Here is a 21,647-nt window from a genome sequence, read left to right as displayed (position 1 = left end):
ATCTTTCATTGGTGGTCACTAAATTAAACACATTTAAAAATTATCACTCTCCAAAGTTGTGCACCCAAGAAAAGGTTAAAAAGCAAATAAAATGTAAATATATAGGAATTGGTAGCTACGCTACTGGCTTATATAACATAGTATATAGTACTATTTAGAGCAATGCATTGCCGAAATGTTAAAAACATTTTTTTTCAATCCTGAAGATTCTAGAATTGTAAAGGCATTATGGAATCCATACATCACAGTATTAGGCACATCATTGGCTCTCACGGGATGGAACTGACTGACTAATCGCCTATGAGCCATTAAAGGTCTGTTAAATTGGCAAAATCAGATTTATTGTTATGAGGAAAGCCTAGTAGCTAATTTAAAATGTTCACTAGGGATAGATGTCTTCTCAAGGTCACAGTGAGGTTGTTATATAGTAAAGGTAATAGTGTGCAGGATATATTTGCAGAGGATGGCCACCTTTTCTTGTGGCCATTAATGTGGCCATTAGTAATTGATTTAGATAACAAAAAGATGCAATGGAACTTAAGGCTCTTTAGCAGCTTGACAGTAGTCATGCTGTAGATACAAACATTATGGGTCCAGGATTGTTTTGAAGATGAGCAGTGCTGAGTTTGAACCAACTTTTCAACTTAGAACTTGAGGTTTAATCTGTCAGTAGCAAAAAATAAATAGAAGTGCCATGCTTCTTTAAGTGAAAAGTACATTTTAATGGGTTATCCCATTATCTTTGTGATTTACTCAGGATTTTCTTGCTCACTGACCGCAAAACAATATACCTTGGGAGATGTGAACATTGGTGGAGTTTGCTTAGATATAAGCTGTGCCCAAGCCAAGATTATATGCAATTGACAGACATCTCCATCACTCTCCGCACCCACACTTACTATGGTAAGAGTGGACTTCTCTGAAGTAAACGTCAATTCTTGTTTCTCTGCTAAAGCCGTACAAAAGAAGCAAAAACAGGAATTTTGTGACCTTGGGAAAAGATGTGCACATAAATGATCTTTGTAAGTGAATATAAAGGTTAAGTAAACTTGCAATGATTTGAGAGAAGGGCTTTTCCCCCAAATTCTTTTATTTCTGAAGATGCAAATAAAAATATATTGGTGAAACTTTCTTTTTTTTTGTTTTTTTAAAGATTTTATTTATTTGACAGAGACGCAGTGAGAGAGGGAACACAAGCAAGGGGAGTGGGAGAGAGAGAAGCAGACTTCCCGCTGAGCAGGGAGCCCGATGCGGGGCTCGATGCGGGGCTCGATCCCAGGACCCTGGGATCATAACTTGAGCCGAAGGCAGACATTTAACGACTGAGCCACCCAGGCGCCCCTGGTGAAACTTTCAAACATCAAACTCTTCTTCAATTTTCCTTTATTCTACCTATGTTCATACTCCTAATTTCACTACCATGGAAACGTGTGCATTTTAGCCAGGATAATGCTGTGCAGTGTGAATAGTTTTTTAGAAAAAAAAAAAAAAAACGTAATCCAGGAAGTGCATTTTTTTCCTCAATAGCAGAGGATACAGTCCAAATAAGGATATATAAGGTTCTCTTTTGCAAGGTTCAGTACATTGAGAAATGCACTTTGACTCCTCTGACAGAGAAAAAGTAAGGATAGACGATCATCACTTCTCCACGGTGGCTTAGTTTCAGGGAACAAGGAGATGCCGTGAAGCATATACGACAACGATTCTGATTACAGCCTCGTCCAAAAATGCTGTTCTGTGGTTTGGCCTCTCCATTCGAGTTTTGCTCTTGGAATCCGTTCGGTGTCCTCATAGCCGAGGTTGATGTAGAATCCATTTTCACCATCACCTGAATAATCTGTTCTGTGTGTGGGAGGCCAGGTGGAGTCTTCTGCCAGCTTTTTTTGCCAGGTCCTATATTGACTTTTAGAAGAGAATCCAAATTCTTGTTTGATCCATAGCCAGAGCTTTCGGTTTTGAAGGATGACATCCTGAGAAATCAGGTGGAGAACACAATGAATGATGCCACTTTCCCCTGCAGCCAGGCTGCTCACCACTGCGCCCTGTTCCCCCAGGCCTTCCTCTGAGATGTGCTTAGTACTGCTGTTCTGGGCGGCTTCTCCTGCCTGCCGTCCCCACCATGTCTAGCAGCTCCCCTCGTTCTTTCCCTTGAGGAGGAAGAGTGCTTGTGTTCATAGAAATCTGCCCAAAGCTTACAGCCTTCCATTTCTACAGATTTCCTAGTTAAATCCTGGCTGGTGATTCACTCAGACTATTTTACTGCCAGAATAAAATGATAACAAAATAATGTACTCAAAGCAAGGAAAGAAAAAAAAATCACTGCTACCTGCCACATGCCACACAGGTGGTGCCACGTAATGGTTTGCTGAATGAATGGAGGAACTCCAGAAATCAAATGGGTTTTGTTCTCCATTTGAGGGGGGCGGGTTCTTCTTTTTTTTCTTTATAATAGAAAATGTCAAATTTTGCATTCCACTTTTGGTTATTCTAGGCTTTCTGTCATATACAATTTGTAGCTACGGTCTTCTTAATAATCACCTTTAATGATCAAATACCATTTTTTTCAAATTGCTGTATAACTATTTAAATAAACAGCATCCCTACTTTTGAACACATGATTTGAGTCTAAAGTTTTACTGCCATAGATAATACTATAATGAATACCTTCATACGTGTAAGTTTTTTCTCTCCTATTGGGCTACTTGAAAATATAGATAGTCTCAAAAATGGGATTCCTTTAAGAGTATGAGAAATTCTACATTCATGATATACAAAGATACATATGTGAGTGTGTATACGTATACATACACATATGTATATACATACATATATATTTTAATTTGGTTGAGCCCTTTTCCCAGGGGACTTAGAATACATGAATCTTTTTTTAACTCTCCCTTTAAAAAAAATAGTGCCCGAGCCTTTCACTGAGTAGGTGAAGTCTTTTAGTGACACTGAGTAGAAGAAAAATGCTATAGGGGAAGACTTTCAAAGGTAAGAATTGACTAGAATGAGCAATGGCTTCCTTTCTCTCTTAATTAAGGAAGCCCTTCTGAAGACAGTTCTTCACTCGAAAGGTCTCATTGAATTTTCGAGCTGGTAGGTCACCTGGTCTTGTCTCTACTAGCTTATGAGAATACTAGAAAAGTACAATACGATGCCTTCATGGGAGATAAAATTAGAGTTAATTTGATGTTTTGCTTTCTATACTACAGATCCTGAGAGCACTTGTATGCAGTTTTTAGAGAATTCAAATCACTCTCCAAGGAATTTCCCCCAAAGAGAGCATGTGCGGTTTTTACAAACCCTTACTAACTATCACTTTGGGGGACAAAAGAGGCTGCTCTAAACAGCAGGCGTGTGTTGAGAATGAGACCCTTTATTGTTTATTGCCCCACAAAGAGAGTAAGAGACATACAGAAATCACTTTACCTCTACAAAGAAGGCCACGCCGAACTGGATGAGGACTGCCACTAAAATGGAAACCCTCCATGATGTCACGGTGGGGATGAGCTGTGAAAAAAGAAATACTACCTTTATGCTTTGCATATCTTCCATTTTGAAGAAAAAAAATATTGATTATCTTGTTTAACTTGTATATTTGTAACAACTCCCTGAGCTTGGAGGGTCGGCATTACTTTCTGCACCTCACGCATGAGGTCAGTACCCTGCCCAAGGATGCGAGCCAAGCGATAAATGGCAGAGCCAGAATTCAAATGAGCATTCACTGCCTCTGGGCCTGTGCTCCCTCCACTGCCTGACAAGAGACATTCGGTAAACGTGCTCGGGTCACAGACATGAGACAAAACACTCTGGAACCTGTGCACATCTCTTCATTTTTATCTTTTCAAATAGGAGGAAGAGGGTCATTCATCTGATAATACTATTCCTTCTAATCCTCCCAAAGGAAAACCTACTTGGAGTTCATTCTTTCAGCAAAACTGATGTATGAGTAAAACATAAAGGGGACAGAGGTTCAAGTTACTTTTGAAACTGGGTGAAAATTTTCTGAACAGATGGGTGGTGGGGAGGGCACCTATTGCATGGGGCACTGGGTGTTATACGCAACTAATGAATCATCGAGCTTTACATCAGAAACCAGGGATGTACTGTATGGTGACTAACATTATATAATAAAAAAAACATTAAAAAAATGGCCCCAGCCCTAAAGCTAATGACTTGATGAAAGCTGAATCCACTCAACCCATCTCCTTTTAAGGATTGAGGGGTACATACTGACCACCAAATACAATTAAGTAAGAGGTGTAAACACTACAACTTCCTCTTCTGACCCAAAGTAAACGATGGGGACCGAGCTGCCTTTAGGACTAAAACCACAGAAACTTCACAGTGTCAGGGTGCTCACCCGAGATTCTCACCCCTAGTCTGGGAAGGGGTATTTCAAAGTAACACTTTATTGTTTTTTTCCCCAACTAGAGACAGCCTTTCTGAGGGTTGTGAGACACAGTCTGGGTGCAGGGCTGTCTGCAGACGGCTGTAAGGTGCGGTAGTGGGTCAGATCCTAGCAGAGAACCTGCCCCTTGCCCTCCCTGCAGCTCCCGCCCTCATCTGGAAGGTCTCTTCTCCATCTCTTGGCCTGGAACGCACTTGTCACACTGCTTTGGAATCATCTGCTTGTGGGGGGGGGTCTTTCCTCCTAGCCCCTGAACTACTTGAGAGCGGTGCCCACCTCTTACTCATCTCTGGAGCCCCAGTGCCAAGAATGCACTAAAGCTTCATAATGTCTTGTGAGTGACTAAAGGGTCTAGGTTTTCATTTCCTAACTGTGTCTCTGTCCACAGCCTCTCTGCTCTAGCATATAGCCTTCCTGCCATCATCTAATCAGTCTGTCCTTAAAAGCCCTGCTGAAAAACCTGCTCGGATATCTTCAGTGACTCCCTGTTGCTCTCAGGAGAGAGCCCAAGCTTCCCTGGCTATCTTTATCCAGCCAGGCCTTCCTCACATTCCACAGCATGTTGCCTCTGTCTTTGCCAATCTTCCAGGTAGTCTGTGAAATAAGCCTGGCTTTTGATTTTTATCTCTGCCACCCTACATTCTATGGCATTTCCAAGACAGAAAAGATTCTTTCCGCCCTCTCTGCTTGTGCTCAGGCTGTTCTCTTGGTTGGAAATATCCCTACCTCCTACCTAGCAAAATCTAGCCTATCCTCTAGACACAGTTCAAGTTGTGCCTTCTCCGTGAAGCTTCCCATGACAGCAACAGGCCCAGGGACAGCTCCTCTTTCCTGTGTTCTTCCCACTTCTAAGATACCCCCTCTTCAAGCATGGGTGGTCTCACATGGCCATGTAATCATTTGTCTTGGGTGGGGCTCATCTCCACAACAAAACTATAGATTGCAAATCAAGAGTTAATCCTTCTCTTTGTTTTATTTCTCCCACAATGCTGGCTCCAAGAATGAGTTCAATGGCCTCTCCATAAATTTTATTTTAACTCACTGCACTCTGGATTAAGTGATATCCACTGAAATAAAACTCCCTGCCATCGATGTCTGGCAGACGGAACATGATTGGCCTGTAAGTCTATTTTTTCTTACTCCTTACAACTACATTATAAGGGATTTCTACTATTGTTAAAAAAAAACTTGGAGAATTAGTTATTGTGTTAATACATTAATTTATTATATTAGTACAACATGGAAGGATAAAGTATCCACACATTTTAGGTGTGAATTTGTAAATGTTCTCAACTGATAATATAGATCATCTGAAAATTATCAGAGGGTCGCATATGGGAGAGCCAGGTAAGTTACTTGCTGCTCTGGTAAGTGAGAAGAGCCCCACAATACTAAATGATCAGAGAGAATATGGTAAGAACTAACTTGCAAATTATGGTGCGGATATAGTCCCATCATACATCTGAGTCACTGCAGATGTAATAATGAATAGCTCTTACCTCCATTCCACGGTATATGTCTTGAAAGTCAGAAAACAGAATGAAAACTGTGAGGCCCAAGGCAGACATCAGCAGAAATGAAAATATATCTGAAGAAACACCAAACATTATTTTTAGATGCTGAACGAATGTTTCATATAATTTGGCACACATTGCAGAATCAATGATCTCTGTTGGGCAAATACCGGATACGTCTTCAGATGTTTTGATATATCCTCATATGCTTTTAAATATGTTCTAATGCTTACAAGACAAAGGCGGTATCGTAACATCTTTTTTCGAAAGGCGAGGTGCAGAAAACTGCCAATTAACTACAGTAAACTCCATAAAGGAGTCACGGCAGCTGAGAAGTCCAGGGCACCCTGCAGGGACCAGCTCATGTAAATGGCCACCAGAGAGGCCCTGGCGCTTGATCACTGCATGGCTAGGAAGTCGTGCACGAATGGAGAGATGGTCCTCCTGGCACCACTTCATTCCTCGTTGTTGCCTAGAGACTAAGGTCAGGGGGTCTTCGACAGACGTTCAAGGCCTTCCGCAATCCGATTTCCGTCTGCCTTTCTGATCTGCTCTCTGATCGCTCTTACCTTATGTGTCTTAGGGAAGTTAAATCACACACCTGCCACTTCCACAGAAGCCTTTGTTGACAACATACCCTGTGTAGGTGATATGTTTCCTGTCTTGGCAAGTTCCAATTTTTCTTAAAAAGCCCAGTTCAGCTACCACTTTCTTTTTAAAGACTTCCCAGGCCTCTCTTACAAAGTTTTATTTCATATGGCTATGTACCACTTTGCTTTGCAAGGTCTTCCTTTATGTATCTACTAGACTGTAACCACTTGAAAGTGACTTTGTATGTGCTTTTCTAGGACTCTGAAATGAAAGAATGAGAAACTCTCCTGTACATCTGCTGGGTTCTTCCCGACCAGCCCAAATGGCATTGCTTTGGGGAGCTAAACTTCCCAGGAGGCACTCTGCCAACACCACTGTTCTTATCCTTCCAACCCCATCCACACCTGTGTCCTCAGAACTTTTAGGCACTTTGGAGATGGTGCCTTATAGATGCTTTTTTGGGTAAGATTAGTACCTTCAGGCCAAAACAATAGCATTTAATCTGTGTTGCCAGATATAAATGATTCTTACAAGCCTTAAAATGTATGAACAAACAAACAGACAAGCTAGGTTTTCTCATATATTCCCTCTGCCTCATTTACTCCAGTGTTTATGTTCTGCCAGCCCCCAACTCTACAGAGGGCTCTACCAACCAGAAATCAGACGTAACGGCCCCTCTACTGCTGGCCCGATTTTTTTTGAAGACATCAGAGTTCTGTTTTCGCCCTTGTGCACCAACACGCGCCCTCATACTCTTCCAGGCTTCACTTTAGATACACAACTACATGCAACACCTCCCGGAAGAATACCCAGGCTTGCCCGGAAGGGGTGTGAGGCAGCGAGAAAAAAAGCAGGAGCCATAGGATTGCTTTTTTCCCAAAATAAAGTGATCTGAGCAGGTTGGTGATAAGAAGAGCCCAGGAGGTGGCTGTGTGGAGTTTCCATTTATTTCGTTGACTTCGTGTCCCAGGGACCCAGCTGCTGGGAAGAAGAGGATGCCCCCAAATGTCCATGCTGATGAAGGCTCGGTCACAGCAACAGAGCTGAGTGCTATGTACATCACACCGTCCTTAGACTGATGATCTGAAAAGCAGGCCAGGTGGGTGCTCAAATGACCATTACAGAAGCAAAACTCCAAGGCCCTCATTTAATTCAGCTTTGATTGGAAAACATAATGAAGAATTGGATGAATGTTGCCTCCCCTGATCAATCGCTACTGATGAGGAAACTTGAAAGCATGGGGACTCTTTTTTGTGCAGGTAATTTGGAAAGACAAGTCCTGGGCAAGCCACTACAGGTTGTTTTCAGACAAGGGGGGAGGAATCACAAATATTCATATCTGTTTCCATAAAAATTAAATTTGTATTTTTTCTATATCTCATCGTTGCAAAGCTGATCTCCTCTCCAAGGTGATTAAGAAAGGTACAGACTTTTCTGTTATATCAAAATAAAATTGCTTGATATTTTAATAGTAGTTTCAAGACTTTTGAGAGTATATGATTTATTATGAGATTATATTGTTAGACTATTTGTTTATTTATTTTTTATTTAAAATTATCAGTTATATTTGACATAGGCCTTGAGTTCACCCACCAGCTCTGAGTCACTACGATGTAACTAATCCAGTTCCCACTTAACTCAGTTTATGCAAAAAGACTTTGTGGCTACTGTTCAAATTCAAGTACTAGCCAGTGCAATATATCATACCTTCCTTATAAAATATAGTCACAATTTAAAAAAAAAGAGACTATAAGTGATTAACCTTAAAACATAAAATGAAATCAATCTTGATTTGTTGTGACAAGAGCCAAGGACATTACCAAACATTGAATCAAAATTAAGAAATATCGTAAGAAATTCAGGAAGAAGTTTATGGAAAATATAAAATTAAAGGAAGATATTAGCATGCTCTCAAACCCTTTGACAAAACAGCTCTACAAAAAAAAGGGGTGGTGGTGAAAACAGACAGAATGTAGATAATTACTAAAACTAGTTTAATATAGTAAATGTATGTTTCTAATTTAGGAAGAGGAAAGAGGCTTGCTTTTCTAATATCTACAACTTATTTGGAAAATTAGAGATTACAGTTTGTGCCATGGGATGGCATAACTAGAGTAAATTCTCCAAAGCAGAAATGTTACAGGCTAGATTCTCTGATCATGACAAAAAGGTAGAAATTATTAACCAAATTTGAAAGAAAAATCCCTTCCAACATACAATTTTAAAACAAAATTTTAAACGTCTGTTGGTCAAAAAGGAAATCAAGTCCATTTCATTTGTAAGCTATTGATAAGAAGAGTAGTAGGAGAATGAAAACAAAATCCCTTCCCACTTGTAAATGAAAACACTATTCTGAAACTAGTGAGTCAAAGAGGAAATTCAGTCATAATTAGAGACACATGAAAATATAAAGAATGTAACCCAAACCATAATTATTGATCTTAAATGCTTTTCTAATTTCAAAAGAATACAAGAAAATGCATGCATTATAAAGTCAATTCAAACATTACAATTTTTTTTTCAGAGAAAGTAAGAAGGGAAAAAAGAATGGGAAAAGCAAAAATTAATAAGTTAGAAAACAGAAAGCGGAATTATTAAATTTTTAAAGAAAACCAATAAAAATATATATTTTGCTAAGAATAAATGAAACATAAGACATATAGGATAAGAAGATATGAAAAGTTATAAAGGACATTAAAATTATAAGAAAATACCACTCAAAATCTGATTCTTAGGCTCGATAATCTCAATGAAATAGAATTGTCTGGGGAAAAAATTTTGTTATTTAAAAAAAACAGTTTAAAAAGAGGATAACTTAAATCAATCCTTTTTAAAAAATCTTTCAAGGGAAGGATTTAGAGCCAGATGATTTTACTGGGTTCTTGCAAACTGCCAAGGAATAGACTATTTCTATCTATGAAGTATTTTTCCTGGGCAAGAAAAAGGCAAAGAGTTTTCAAGTCTAATACTCAAACCTAACCAAACACTATGCAAAAAACATTAGAGCCATCCAATATAAAATGCAGACATTAAAAAACTATAAAATTCAGTTTAGTAAGAGTGTAATCCACCACAAATAGGTAGGGTTTCCTCAAGAGCATGAAGATAATTTAGTAACAAGCTTATTAATATAACAGATTCTAGCAACAGGTCAAAAGGAAAAAAAAGGCAAAATCATCTCAGGATGTGATGGGAAGGCATTTGATGAGATACACCTCCCATTCTTGATTTAAAACGTACTCTTGATTTCATGGAAATAAAAAGGTATTTTCTTTACATGAGGTAGTCTACCTTGAACCAATATTTAAAATCATATTTACAGGTGAAAACTATTAGAAGTATTTAGAGTATAGTAGTAGATCAAGAAGAGACTGGTATGTTAAAGACAAGATAGTCTAGAAACTAATTAATTATATAAAAATTGATTTGTAGATTCATAACATATATAAATATAATATAGGGGTGCCTGGTGGCTCAGTTGGCTAAGTGCCATCTCTTGGTTTGGGCTCAGGTCATGATCTCAGGGTCATGGGATCGAGCTCCCACATGGACTCTGCCCTCAGTGGGGAGTCTGCTGGAAATTCTTTCACTCTCCCTCTACCTCTCCCTCTGCCCCTCCTGCCCTCCACACTCTCTCTTCCTAAAATAAATAAGTAAAAATTAAAATATTTAAGTAGAATATAAAAACTCACATGATATAAATTGTGTATATAATAAAGCCATAAATATACACAAATACGTAGGTATGCTAAAGGTGGCATTACCTTCAGTTGAGAAATAAAAGAGCAGAAGAATTATTAAATAAACTATACTGGGAAAACTCGTGACTAGTTGGATAAAGTAGTTCGATCTCTACCTCAAACTATATGCCAATGTTAACATTAGATTCAAAAAGCATTAAAAGAAATGTTAAAAAACTGAATAGAAGTTAATCTACCCGATTCTGCAATGAGAATAAACTCTCAGTGCATAAAGCCAATGAGGAGAAACTCACAAAGGAATAAACAGCTGATACAAATAAGAAATATAACAGCAACCCAGTTGAAAAGAATGGGTAAAGAATGTAAAGAAGCAGTTCAGAGAAGAGATGGCTAATCCTATGAAAATGTGTTCATCCTGACCCGTGACTAAAGGAAGGCACAGAACGGTTACAGTAACTTGCCCTACGTTGTAAAGCTACTGCAGAGGTCAAGTTGTATCTGACTTGATTAGAAGGTCTTTTAAGCGGGCGCCTGGGTGGCTCAGTCAGTTAAGTGTCTGCCGTGGGCTCAGGTCAGGAGCCCAGAGCCCCACGTGGGATTCCCTGCTCAGCGGGGAGTCTGCTTCTCCTTTTCCCTCTCCCTCCACCCTCTCTCCCACTCGTGTGCTCCCTCCCACTTGTGGCCTCTCTCTCAAATAAATAAATTAAATTAAAAAAAAGAAGGTCTTACAAAGTACCTTGACATATATGCATGTGCTTAAAATCATTCTCGATGACTCGCAATGGGACAGGACTCGTGACCACCTAACAACTCATGTGTTTATCTGTCAATGAGGTTTCTGCTCAGGCTTCTAGCACCTATGAAAATTGTCCTTCAATACTCAGTTTTCAAAAAAAAACCAAAAACAAAACATTTGAAACAGAATTATATTTTTAATTACAAGATAAAGCTGAGAAAATAGAGAAAACTGAGCAAAATAACGAAAAAGGTAGACAACTGGACAGGAAACTTAGAAGAATGAGATCCAGTCAAAACAGCATTATGCAACCAATAGAAATGTCAGTACTCAATTTTGGAGTTCAGCCATCCCTTCACCCCTGACCTGCAAGTCTGGGAGGGTGGGGAAATGGAAAGAAAACGTGAAAAGAAAAATCAAGCTTCATATACTCACAGTTTGTGTAGACGGGTTTTCGAAATGGCTTTCCCTTAGAAAAGATAAACGCCACCGTGACGCAGTTGATGGTGGCGATGGGCCACAGTGTGGTACTCTCAAAACTTAAAATTGAACCGGGAGTCAGAGTGGCATTTCCAGTCCCATTTCTCTCCAAACTCACATTCGTCGAGAAATTACTGTGGTTGTCCAGAAAGCACGTACTACAAAAGAATCACCAGCATTTATGGGACTTTTTTTCTATTTTTATCCAGGTGGTGGGGAAAAAAAAGTTTATCACTACCATGGGATCTCAGCTATGTAATTGTTCCAGCCAGTAACTACCAAGACATATTTTGTTCACTTCTTACAATGACAAAGCAGAAATAAAATTTAGAATAAGTCCAAGTTATTCATTGTCTAGCATTCCATTTAGACAAGTAATCTGTCTTGAAAGGGCTCGAATGATAATTTTCTGTGGAATTCCTTTCAATTCAGAATGAATGAACCATGGGTACCTCTGTGTGTGTGTGTGTGTGTGTGTGTGTGTGTGTGTGTGTGTCTGCGTGCATGGTGCGGTGTGGTGTGCACTTGTGTGCCTGTGTGTGTTAGCGTGTGTGTTGTTTTCTCTTCTGTGGACTAATGTAAGCCTATTAACTTAGGCCCTGAGTTTGAATGTGCCCACTCTAATCCACTGTCTTCCTGAGGATACAAACATGACCCTCTCCTGCTTCTGAGTGTCTATGGCTCTATTTTGCAAATAAATTCAGTTCCACCTCCTCAGGCAAGCTCAGAAGACCTTTGTACTCTGGTCTCTACTGCCTTCCTTCCCTCATCTTTTGCCAGTCTTCCTGTGCTCCTTATACTCCAAACACATAGGAATATTTTCTGTTCCCCAAATATCACCGTTTGCACACATCTGGGTCAGGCACTCTATTCCCTCCCATCCCTTTATGTGAAAGTCTTTGTCTTTACTTCACTGGCAAGAGCAACTGCTGTCCTCCATTCTTGCTTCTAGAGCTGCATTTAGCTCATTGTTTTGCAATCATTCATTTGCATATTTTTATTTTCTGCCTCTGGGATGAGAGTTTCTTGAATATGAAATTTCTCTTTTGGTTTTATTTTGTTATTGCTTTACTCAAATTTACAAATCCTTAGCACCTAGCACAGAAATGCCACAGGATATTTGCTCAGAAAAATATTTAAGAGATGGGTTCTCCCAGTCCAGATTGATCTATTTGCAAAGTTCATTTTTTTTTTAATAATCGAACTCACAGATTAGTTTCTATCAGCTTTCTTGTTCAGCTTGAAACTTTTTACTCTTATAACTGGTTATAGATGAAATTAGTTTCCAACAAATCGACTTAAGTCTTTTAATCCTTGGGAAGTTCCCTAGGGTCCAGGATGTGCTCTGCATACGGCAGATGTTCACTGACTATTCGCTGAATACATTAATGAAACAAATCATCAGTAGTCACAAAGTGTTTTTGCACAAAGGGGACGGATAGACCGAAGGCCTGAATTACAGAGTTTAACATAAAAGTGTATCTAATCCATTCTACTTATATTACAGATAAGAAAGTTTAGGCATAATATGGCGAAGCTGTTAGTTAGTGATAGAGGCAGGACTACCTATCCATCACCCTTTGGGCTGTACCATCTTGTCCCCCAGATTCAATCAGAATTTTACTTCTTTGAGCATATGCACTCCAATTAGGAGAAAAATCTGGTTTTGAGACAAAAATGAATTCTCACTCCAAATAATACTTGGATGGCTGAGTTTAGGATCGAAATTACAATCGTAGGCATCATTTGATAGTTTTTAATCTTTCACTGATTCCTGGGGCTCTGGGGCCTTCAGGATCACAGTGGAGCACGTGTAAAGGAGCTTGTACAAGCCTTACTTCAAAGAGAGCTGCTCCTTTTCTGCCTTTCCTTTTGGAAATCAGAGAGGCTTTGTCAGAAAAAATAAAGTTAAATATCTATGGCATAGTTCACCACATTTTACCCTTAATTTATAGTTATAGAAGTTAAAACCCATGGAGATAAAGGGACTTGCCCTGAGTCTAGTGTTCAATTCAATCAGAAAAACAGTACCATCAATAACATTTTAATTTTAACATTCATTTGCAAAACTCAAACTAATTTAAGCAAATCTAGCTTGTAAATCAGGTGTCAGCTGATTACAGTACATAGGCCAAATCCAACTCAACACCTCTTTTTTAAATAAAGTTTTATTGGAACATGGTCACACCTACTTTTTTACATGTTGTCTATGGCTGCTTTTCACTACAACAGTAGCACTGAGTAATCGCAACAGAGATCGCCGGGTCCACAGAGCCTAAAATATCCCCTCTCTGGCCCTCTCCAAGAAATGTTTGCTGACCTCTGGTCTATATGATCTCCAAACCACCAGGGAATGAATACATTCATTCAGTCAACCAACGGTTGTATCTACACATCAACAACCAAGGTGAAGATCTTTTTCTACCCACTGCATGTGGCTCACACCAAGACTCCACCCATTCTCTGTTCTATCCTGTCACTGGTATTTTGCAGTGAGGAGACACAACTTTTTTTAATTAAAAATTCAGGGTATATGTGCAAACCAAGTTCTACAATGACACTGGGTACTCATTGTATCACCTTCAGAGAGGAAAATTAAAAAACTGAACTTTACCTGTATCTGTAGACCTCACAATACCAGGGCTGCTGCTTTACATAAAGAAATGCACAGATTTGCACAATGCAGGTGAAACAGGTGTTTAAAAAGACTGAGAGCAGCAAAGGGGGAGAGAGGAGCTGTCCTGCTGGTCGGTAAGGAGCCAGCTTTGGGTAGGCATGAGTTGAACTCACTGAAAAACAAATGCATTTTCCGCTATTACCATTTCATTATCGACAGTAAAAGATTGAGATGCATATTATCTTGAGACTTGCATTAGTGTTCAGATTCAGTGAACATGAATGAGGGCTTACATCCAGGCAAGCACATCGCCTAGGTGCATATCCAATGCTACCGGCCTTTGCCTCTTCCGGGCTTTTGTTTCACCTTCAGAAATGAAAAGTAATAGGTTTAAAAGTTCTGTTAATTACACATTTGCCATATTTCATGGTGCAAATATTTTCTTCACAACCAGACTGACCAGGAATGGCATATATAATAGAAAGGTGGCCTTCCATATGGATAAGCAGTACTGTGATCTCTCAGCGGTGGTGGGAAGGTGGAGAGTTAAGAAGAAGAGAGTAAGAGGCATCAGGCTAGATTAAACTTCATATGCTGGGGATTTTTTTAAAACGCACTCATTTTATGATTCATTCAGCCAACATTCTCTGAGTACTTCAGTGTACCAGGATAGATGCGAGAGGTGTGTTCTGTTCCATCCTGGGTAAGTGGTAAATGGAGAACTGCTAGAGCACATTGCACCTGGTTAGGAAAAATAGCTCATAAAATAATCTCACTTCTAGATGAGAGTGTTAAAATGTATTATAGTTTTGGTCCTAGGATTTTTTTTTTAATTTAAAGGATTGGCAATGGGCAGAGATTAAACAGAACAACTTCAAAACAAGATGACTGCATTCTTCTTAGAAGACATATTTTCTAACAAGCTGATGAAAATGGAATGTACTTTACTTCTTAGGGCAGCACAGGAAAGAAGCATGGAAGAGTCAGAAATTAGATACAATACATTCAAAGGTTTACATTATAGTCAGGTGTCAGTTCTTGTCTTTATATCTATCGCCTTTTCCTTTTTTATAGCTGATCACTGGTTTCTAGGATGTAAGGAAGAAAGTAGGGTGCACGTGCTTAGGTTTGTGTTCACACACGTAGGGGCAAGGCGGTAGGAGCAGGTGTTCAGTCTGGGATGATAAAACTCTAAAACAGGTCTTCAGTTTGCTCAGTGGGTTCTCAGGTAATCACGTGAACCCTCTGCTACTTCTTTTTCTCATGTATAAAGTGAATGTGTAGGAACGTCTAAATGGTCTCCAAAATCTCTTCCAACTCATGTATTCTAAAGCTCTATAACTATATAAGGTTTTACCTTTACCCATTGAATCAATGTTTCCCCAGGTGAATGCTAGGCTACGGGCCATGGGGTATGCAGGGACAGGGAAGACATCTCATCTGCCCCGAAGAAAAGTTTGAAGTCCAATGGAAAACACAGACTGGTTGTGTAATACATTATTTGGCTGACCTTTATTCCCAGTTTCTGGGAGGTGTCCTCTAAATTGTTGGGATTTCTTGAGTTGACAGGAGTGTCTTTTTATTCATGCTGGCCCTGATGGTTTACGCAAACAAGATGACAGATGGTGGGTCCAAAGAAAGTTGGTGATAAAGTGATGACTCAGGATGGAGCTGGCCATGCCACAAAAAAGCTAGAGATTGAGATCTCCTTCATGGCCGATGATTCAACCAATCGTATCTACGTAAGGAAACCCCAGTAAACACTCTAGACAAGACACCAATGTTCAGGTGAACTCCCTGTTTGGCAATACTCTGCATATTGTCACATGTGGATGTACCAGGAAGGTAAGGCAAACTGACTCTCCAGGAAGAGGACAACAGAAGTGCTGGGATCCTCCGACCGTGGGGTCCTTTCACCAGACCTCACCCTGTGTGTCTCTCCCTTTGGCTGGTTCTGATTTGTATCCCTTTGCTATAATAAAACTATAATCATATGTATGGCACTTTCCTGAATTCTGTGAGTTGTTGATATGAATTACTGAACCTGAGGGGCAAATGAGAACCCCCAAATTTGCACTTAGCTGGTTAGAAGTGTGAGTGGGACCCCCAAACTTATGGCTGAGGTCTGAAGTAAGGGCAGTCTTAAGGAGGCTGTGCCCTTAGCCTGTGAATTTTGGCCTCACTCCGGGTAGTTGGTGTGAGAAGTCTTGCATGGCATGCAAGGAAGGGGCACACAGTGTGGCCTGTGGTCAATGCAGAGACTGTGCCCTGGGGCCACAGAAGGCAGAGGCTGTCATGCTTGGAGTTCTTTCCATGTTCTTATACTCAAGGAAGAAGAAGGCTACAGAGCGCACGAAGAGGCTGTGGGTGAGGAAAAGAGGTGCAATCGTATCTGTGCATTTGGCTCTACCCCTCCAGCCCTCCCTTTCCAGGTGCTCACTGAGTTTCTGACTTTTCTTTTACTCAGAGACTATACTGGATGGAATTATTGGCCTCATCATAGTCGAGTGCACTTATCATCCTTTAATTTTGGTTTCACTGTGTGATTTTCTCAGGCCACAGCGATGTTAGCAGAGGTTCAAGGCCTGCTTGCGTGGCCAGCCTCGCTCTCTGTGATCACAGTGAGAGCGTGCCCAAGTCTGTCATTCCAGCCTGGCTCCAGAATGAAAAATGTGGAGCAGACCTGAATGAAACCCATAGCCTCGACCAAGACCAACTGATGTGCATTCTAAAGCCGATCAGACTCAGCTGACCTAGACCAGCTAAATGACAGTCTATCTGCAGACAAGAGTGGGTACTGTAAGCCACAGAATTTGGGGGAGGGGTTTGTTACACAGTATTATTGTGGCAATAGCTGACTGATACACAGTCCTTACATAATGAATATTTTAACTCTCTCCATATTAGAAATTCTAATGCTTTCTGAATATCTGACTATGAATGGCTAGCATTTTAGGGCCCCTACTATGTTCCAGAGGCTCTGTGAAGTGTCTTACAAACATTATTTCTTTTTTTTTTTTAAGATTTTATTTATTTATTTGACAGAGAGAGAGACAGCCAGCAAGAGAGGGAACACAAGCAGGGGGAGTGGGAGAGGAAGAAGCAGGCTCCCAGCGGAGGAGCCTGATGTGGGGCTCGATCCCAGAACGCCAAGATCATGCCCTGAGCCGAAGGCAGACGCTTAACAACTGAGCCACCCAGGCACCCCCAAACATTATTTCTTGAAAAGCAATGCAAGGGGCACCTGGGTGGCTCAGTCGGTTAAACATCGGACTCTTGATTTCCGCTCAGGTCATGATCTGAGAGTTGTGAGATCAAGCCCAGCCTTGGGCTCTGTGATGGGCATAGAGCCTGCTTGGGATTCTCTCTCTCTCACCTCTCTCTCTGACCCTATCCCCTGCTCATTCTCTCTCAAAATTATATATATATATATTAAAAAGCAATGCAAAATAAGTATTTCATTTCTATTTTACAGGGAAAGAAACAGGTTCAAAGAAGTAGGGTCCCTTGTTTAAAGACCTACAGTTTGTGAGCAACAGGGTGGTCATATAAAGTTAAGTCTGTCTAATTGTAAATCCCCCCCCCACCATTCTCTGTTCTACAGCACATTGCAGTAGTGTGGATTTCATGAATTAAAAAGGATAAAATGAGGAGCCTTAATATGCAAGCTTGTTATTTCTCAGTATCCAGAACTTTTCTGAATTGTCCAGGGTTCCTTAAAATGATGATGATACACACTACCATACTGCATGCAGAGGAATGTAAGCTTGTGAAGCGTTATATTTCATTCAGAATTAGTCATTCCCTCCTCTGAGTTTCCACAGCCCATTACTCATTTTGCTGCTATGTAGTGAGGATGTCTTGCATTAAATCCAGCCATTTACACATCCACTCAGCAGACCGTGAGCTCCCTGAGGGAGGAAACGCTGTCTCATCCCACTATCTGTCCCTCACTGAACCTGATACAGGGCCTGCTATGTAGGAGGACTTAGCAGTTGCAAATTTTTATTTTCAAAGTATACTTTTTAGTTGTTCAGCATCATTTGGACAGAATGTAGGGGTGCTTTTCCTAAATAGTTGGCTTGCTTTATATAAAGGACATTTCAAGTCAAGTACGTCAAATTTCCAGAGGCTCTCGAACCCACCTAAACTACATGCAAAATTTTTAATGTGCCTCATGAGATTTTTAAGGTGAAAAGATCTATATCTTCCATGAGGTTCTCCAAAGTGACCAAGACCCAAAAAAGGTGAAGAGTCCTTGAAGCACTGACAGAATTTATGTAAGAAAGGCATTTATATAATGGTTCGGTTCCCTCCCACAGCCTTCTTCTCTGGACACTGTCTCCTTCCATATGCTGAAGTGGTTGGCCTAAATAGAGCTAAATTACATGACCTCATCTTTATTTACAAAAATGACTGGCTTAGAAGTGGACATTTTACCCAAGTTAGGTCAATGAATTTTCTCTCCAAAATATTTGCGAAAGAGACACTGAGAGGCTGAGCTAATTTGCTGTGCAAAGACAGAAAGGTTATGGAGGTTGAATAGTAGAGTTACCATTTAGGGTCATTTGCAAGGTGCATGAGTAGAAGTCACGCAAAAACAGTAAGAATAGAAAGAAGAAGAAGAAAGAGATAAGATGGCCTCTTGGAAATAAAAAAGATGGCCTCTGTTTTCCACTCTTTAGTGCTCTAGCCCTGCACTGGCCCCGGGTGCTTCTGAGTTCCTATTCTCAGATTTTTTTTTTTTTTTTGAGAATCAGATTCTTAAACATCCCCCTACTTCTTTTTTTCTTTATCTAATTTGAGTGGGTTTTGTTAAAAAAGAGTAGAGATGCAGCTAGAACAAATTCCTTTTAAAATGGCTTCTGTAACTTTTAGGGTCCAATTGGGCTTCAAGTCATGCATTTTCTTAACTGACTTCCCTGACTTCACTTTACTTTCCCCTTGTCTTCCCTATAACATGTTGTATCTTGTCTTATGAGCTGCCCTTGTGTTGCCTTAGAATCTTGTGGGAACAAGACAGGGTATATAAAGATAAGCAAGTACGTAAATTAATTAAATAAAGGACGGCGTTGTCTTTGTCCCATATTAATTCGGGCTTGAGGTCAAAAGCCCTAATCTGGGAACCTGGAAAGGCAGGCACCTTGGGGAGAGTGATTTTACATGGATCGTCCAATTGTCGATGACTACTAACATCCACAGATGAATGTCCACAGCTCTCAGCCTGGAAGTCCAGTTCTGTGATCTGACCTGACTCAACTTTTCAAATTTTATCTCCTGCTGTTTCTTTTCACATACCCTACACTGTGGTCACATTGAAAAACCTCATGCCCCAGCTCTCTCTTGCTCATGCTGCTTCATTCTACTTGAAGTACCCTTCTTTTGAAAAGATTTTTGAAATCCGCCCACCTTTTCTATTTTGATGTAAATGTTACTTCTTCCATGAAGCAATCCTTAGTATTTCTCTCTTTGCTCCATTGCTATCTCTTTCCTAACCCCAGACTTTCAGAAATAATCTCTCCTTTCTCTGAATTCCCAAAGCACCTGTTTTTTCTCTCTCATTCTCACCAAGGTGCCTGCTTTTCCAGGTTCCCAGTTTAGGGCTTTTGACCTCAAGCCTGAATTAGTACGAGACAAAGACAACACCATCATGTATTTAGTTAATTTATGTACTTGCTTATCTATATATACCCTGCCTTGTTTCCACAAAATTTTATAATCTCTCCTTTCTCTGCACTCCCAAAATACCTATTGTTTTCTGGCACTCACTACTTTTGACTTGCATTTCCATCATTCATGTATGTGAATCATCCACTGAACTGTAGACTTCAGTGATCAGCCTTTTTATGCCCCAGGCACCTATGTACCTAACATAGAGTAGAAGATGAACACATCTAAGAGGATATTAAATGGGCTTTTCCTTTGTCTGGGCCTTCCCTTGCTAAGCCTTATATTTGAGGACCATGAATGGTAAATGCCAACTGAAAGAAAAGAGAGATGACTGCCATATGTCTACTGTACCCACTCAGAGGGATCCATATTGGTCCTTCAACTGTAAGCATGCCCCTAACCCCAAGCAATTACCTATGTGCAGAATATATAAAACTATAGAAATTATGAAGAGATTCTTTAAAGGGAATTGTCAAGAGCAGCGAGAACTGTGGTTTTCTTCCCAACATCACTCCAATCCAAAATGAGGGGAGGTCATAAGAACCACTCCAAGAGAGACTTAAGTATTTTGGGAGGTGGAGATTGGCTTGTTCACTCTGGTTGCAATGTCAGAGGGAAAAGACAGAGGGCAGCAGTGACAGCAGGCTACATCCACTATCTGGTAGGTCAAGAAGAATCTATGGAAATTAGCCAGGCTAGAGTTGTCTTGGAAGGAATCTGCCCAGTGGGGCCATCTGCTGGGGCTAGAGGGCCAAGCTGTAGAAAAAGGCTCCATGATGCATACCACTAGAAGGCAGCTGCTGAGGGGAATCCTGAGGAGTCAGAGGGAGAGAGCACCACCCATGTCAGGGAGTAGTCTAGTCCAGAGGAATTCACAGGAATCTCTGAAGAGCCCAAGAACTCACCAGTGAGTCCCATGCCAATTTAAATCAATGATATTGCTTTTGCAATGTTGGATTTTTTTTTTTTTAAAGATTTATTTATTTATTAGACACAGAGAGACAGCCAGTGAGAGAGGGAACACAGCAGGGGGAGTGGGAGAGGAAGAAGCAGGCTCATAGCTGAAGAGCCTGATGTGGGGCTCGATCCCATAACACCAGGATCACGCCCTGAGCCGAAGGCAGACGCTTAACTGCTGTGCCACCCAGGCGCCCCCTGCAATGTTGGATATTTTTAAGCAATTTGTATGATTTACTTGTGAACATGAATTTTAGATGCCTGCTGTGTTAGAGGGCACTTGACAGGACAGAACTACAATACCCCCACCTAAGTAAAAAGTCATTTGCTCTTGTTGCTCCCAGATTCCCTGAAGCAAGAGTGGAGAGTAGACAACACAAGGAAAGTAGAGACCATGGCTTTCTCTCCCACTGCTTGCTCCAAGGTCAGGCTTGATCTAGAGGAAGAAAAATTCTGAACTGGATGAAAACATGACAAGTTAGTTTACAATACCTAGACTTTAAATGTCTAAAGATGAGATCATTTTAATACATAATACTGACCAGGAAATGATCTGCCCGCAAGGTGACAGAGCTTGCAGTGATGGAAGAACAATAGTGTTCGAAGGCAGAGGATAAAAAAACAAACACTGAGGTGCCCGGGTGGCTCAGTCAGTTAAGCATCCAACTCTTGATTTCGTCTCAGCACCATGAGATTGAGCCCCCCAGCAGGCGTCATACTCAGCGTGGAGTCTGCTTGAGACCCTCCCTCTTCCTGAGACTCTCCCTCTTCCTCTCCCCCTGTCTCTTTCTGTCTCTCTCTCTTTCTCTCAAATAAATAAATAAACACATAAAAAAATGAAATCTTTAAAAAAATTACCCCAAACACACTACTCATATTTTTGGATTTCTAATCCAACAATCTACTTGTATGCAGTCTAATTCTGTTCAAGGGCTGACTGAGCTAGCCAGGCATTTTGAAGGAAGAA

General features: G+C 40.5%; 1 protein-coding gene across 1 annotated transcript in view; it reads right to left on the bottom strand.

Moving 5' to 3' along the window:
• Positions 1 to 1,288: 1,288 nt before the first annotated feature.
• The window catches only part of ATP13A5 (ATPase 13A5), a 97,776-nt gene continuing 77,417 nt past the window's right edge, over positions 1,289 to 21,647 (bottom strand). Inside the window, exons 26-30 of the mRNA XM_040621734.1 lie at positions 14,051 to 14,225; positions 11,392 to 11,594; positions 5,914 to 6,002; positions 3,433 to 3,513; positions 1,289 to 1,970 (exon numbers count right to left, since the gene is read on the bottom strand). Of these exons, the coding sequence (XP_040477668.1) occupies positions 1,710 to 1,970; positions 3,433 to 3,513; positions 5,914 to 6,002; positions 11,392 to 11,594; positions 14,051 to 14,225 (809 nt within the window). The 3' untranslated portion in view covers positions 1,289 to 1,709. The remainder of the gene's footprint in view (positions 1,971 to 3,432; positions 3,514 to 5,913; positions 6,003 to 11,391; positions 11,595 to 14,050; positions 14,226 to 21,647) is intronic.

This window comes from Ursus maritimus, unplaced genomic scaffold, assembly GCF_017311325.1.
Source record: "Ursus maritimus isolate PB19 unplaced genomic scaffold, ASM1731132v1 scaffold_4, whole genome shotgun sequence".
NCBI lineage: Eukaryota > Metazoa > Chordata > Mammalia > Carnivora > Ursidae > Ursus > Ursus maritimus.
The sequence above is the reverse complement of the archived record's forward strand: the minus strand, read 5'-3'. Positions and strand labels throughout refer to the sequence as shown.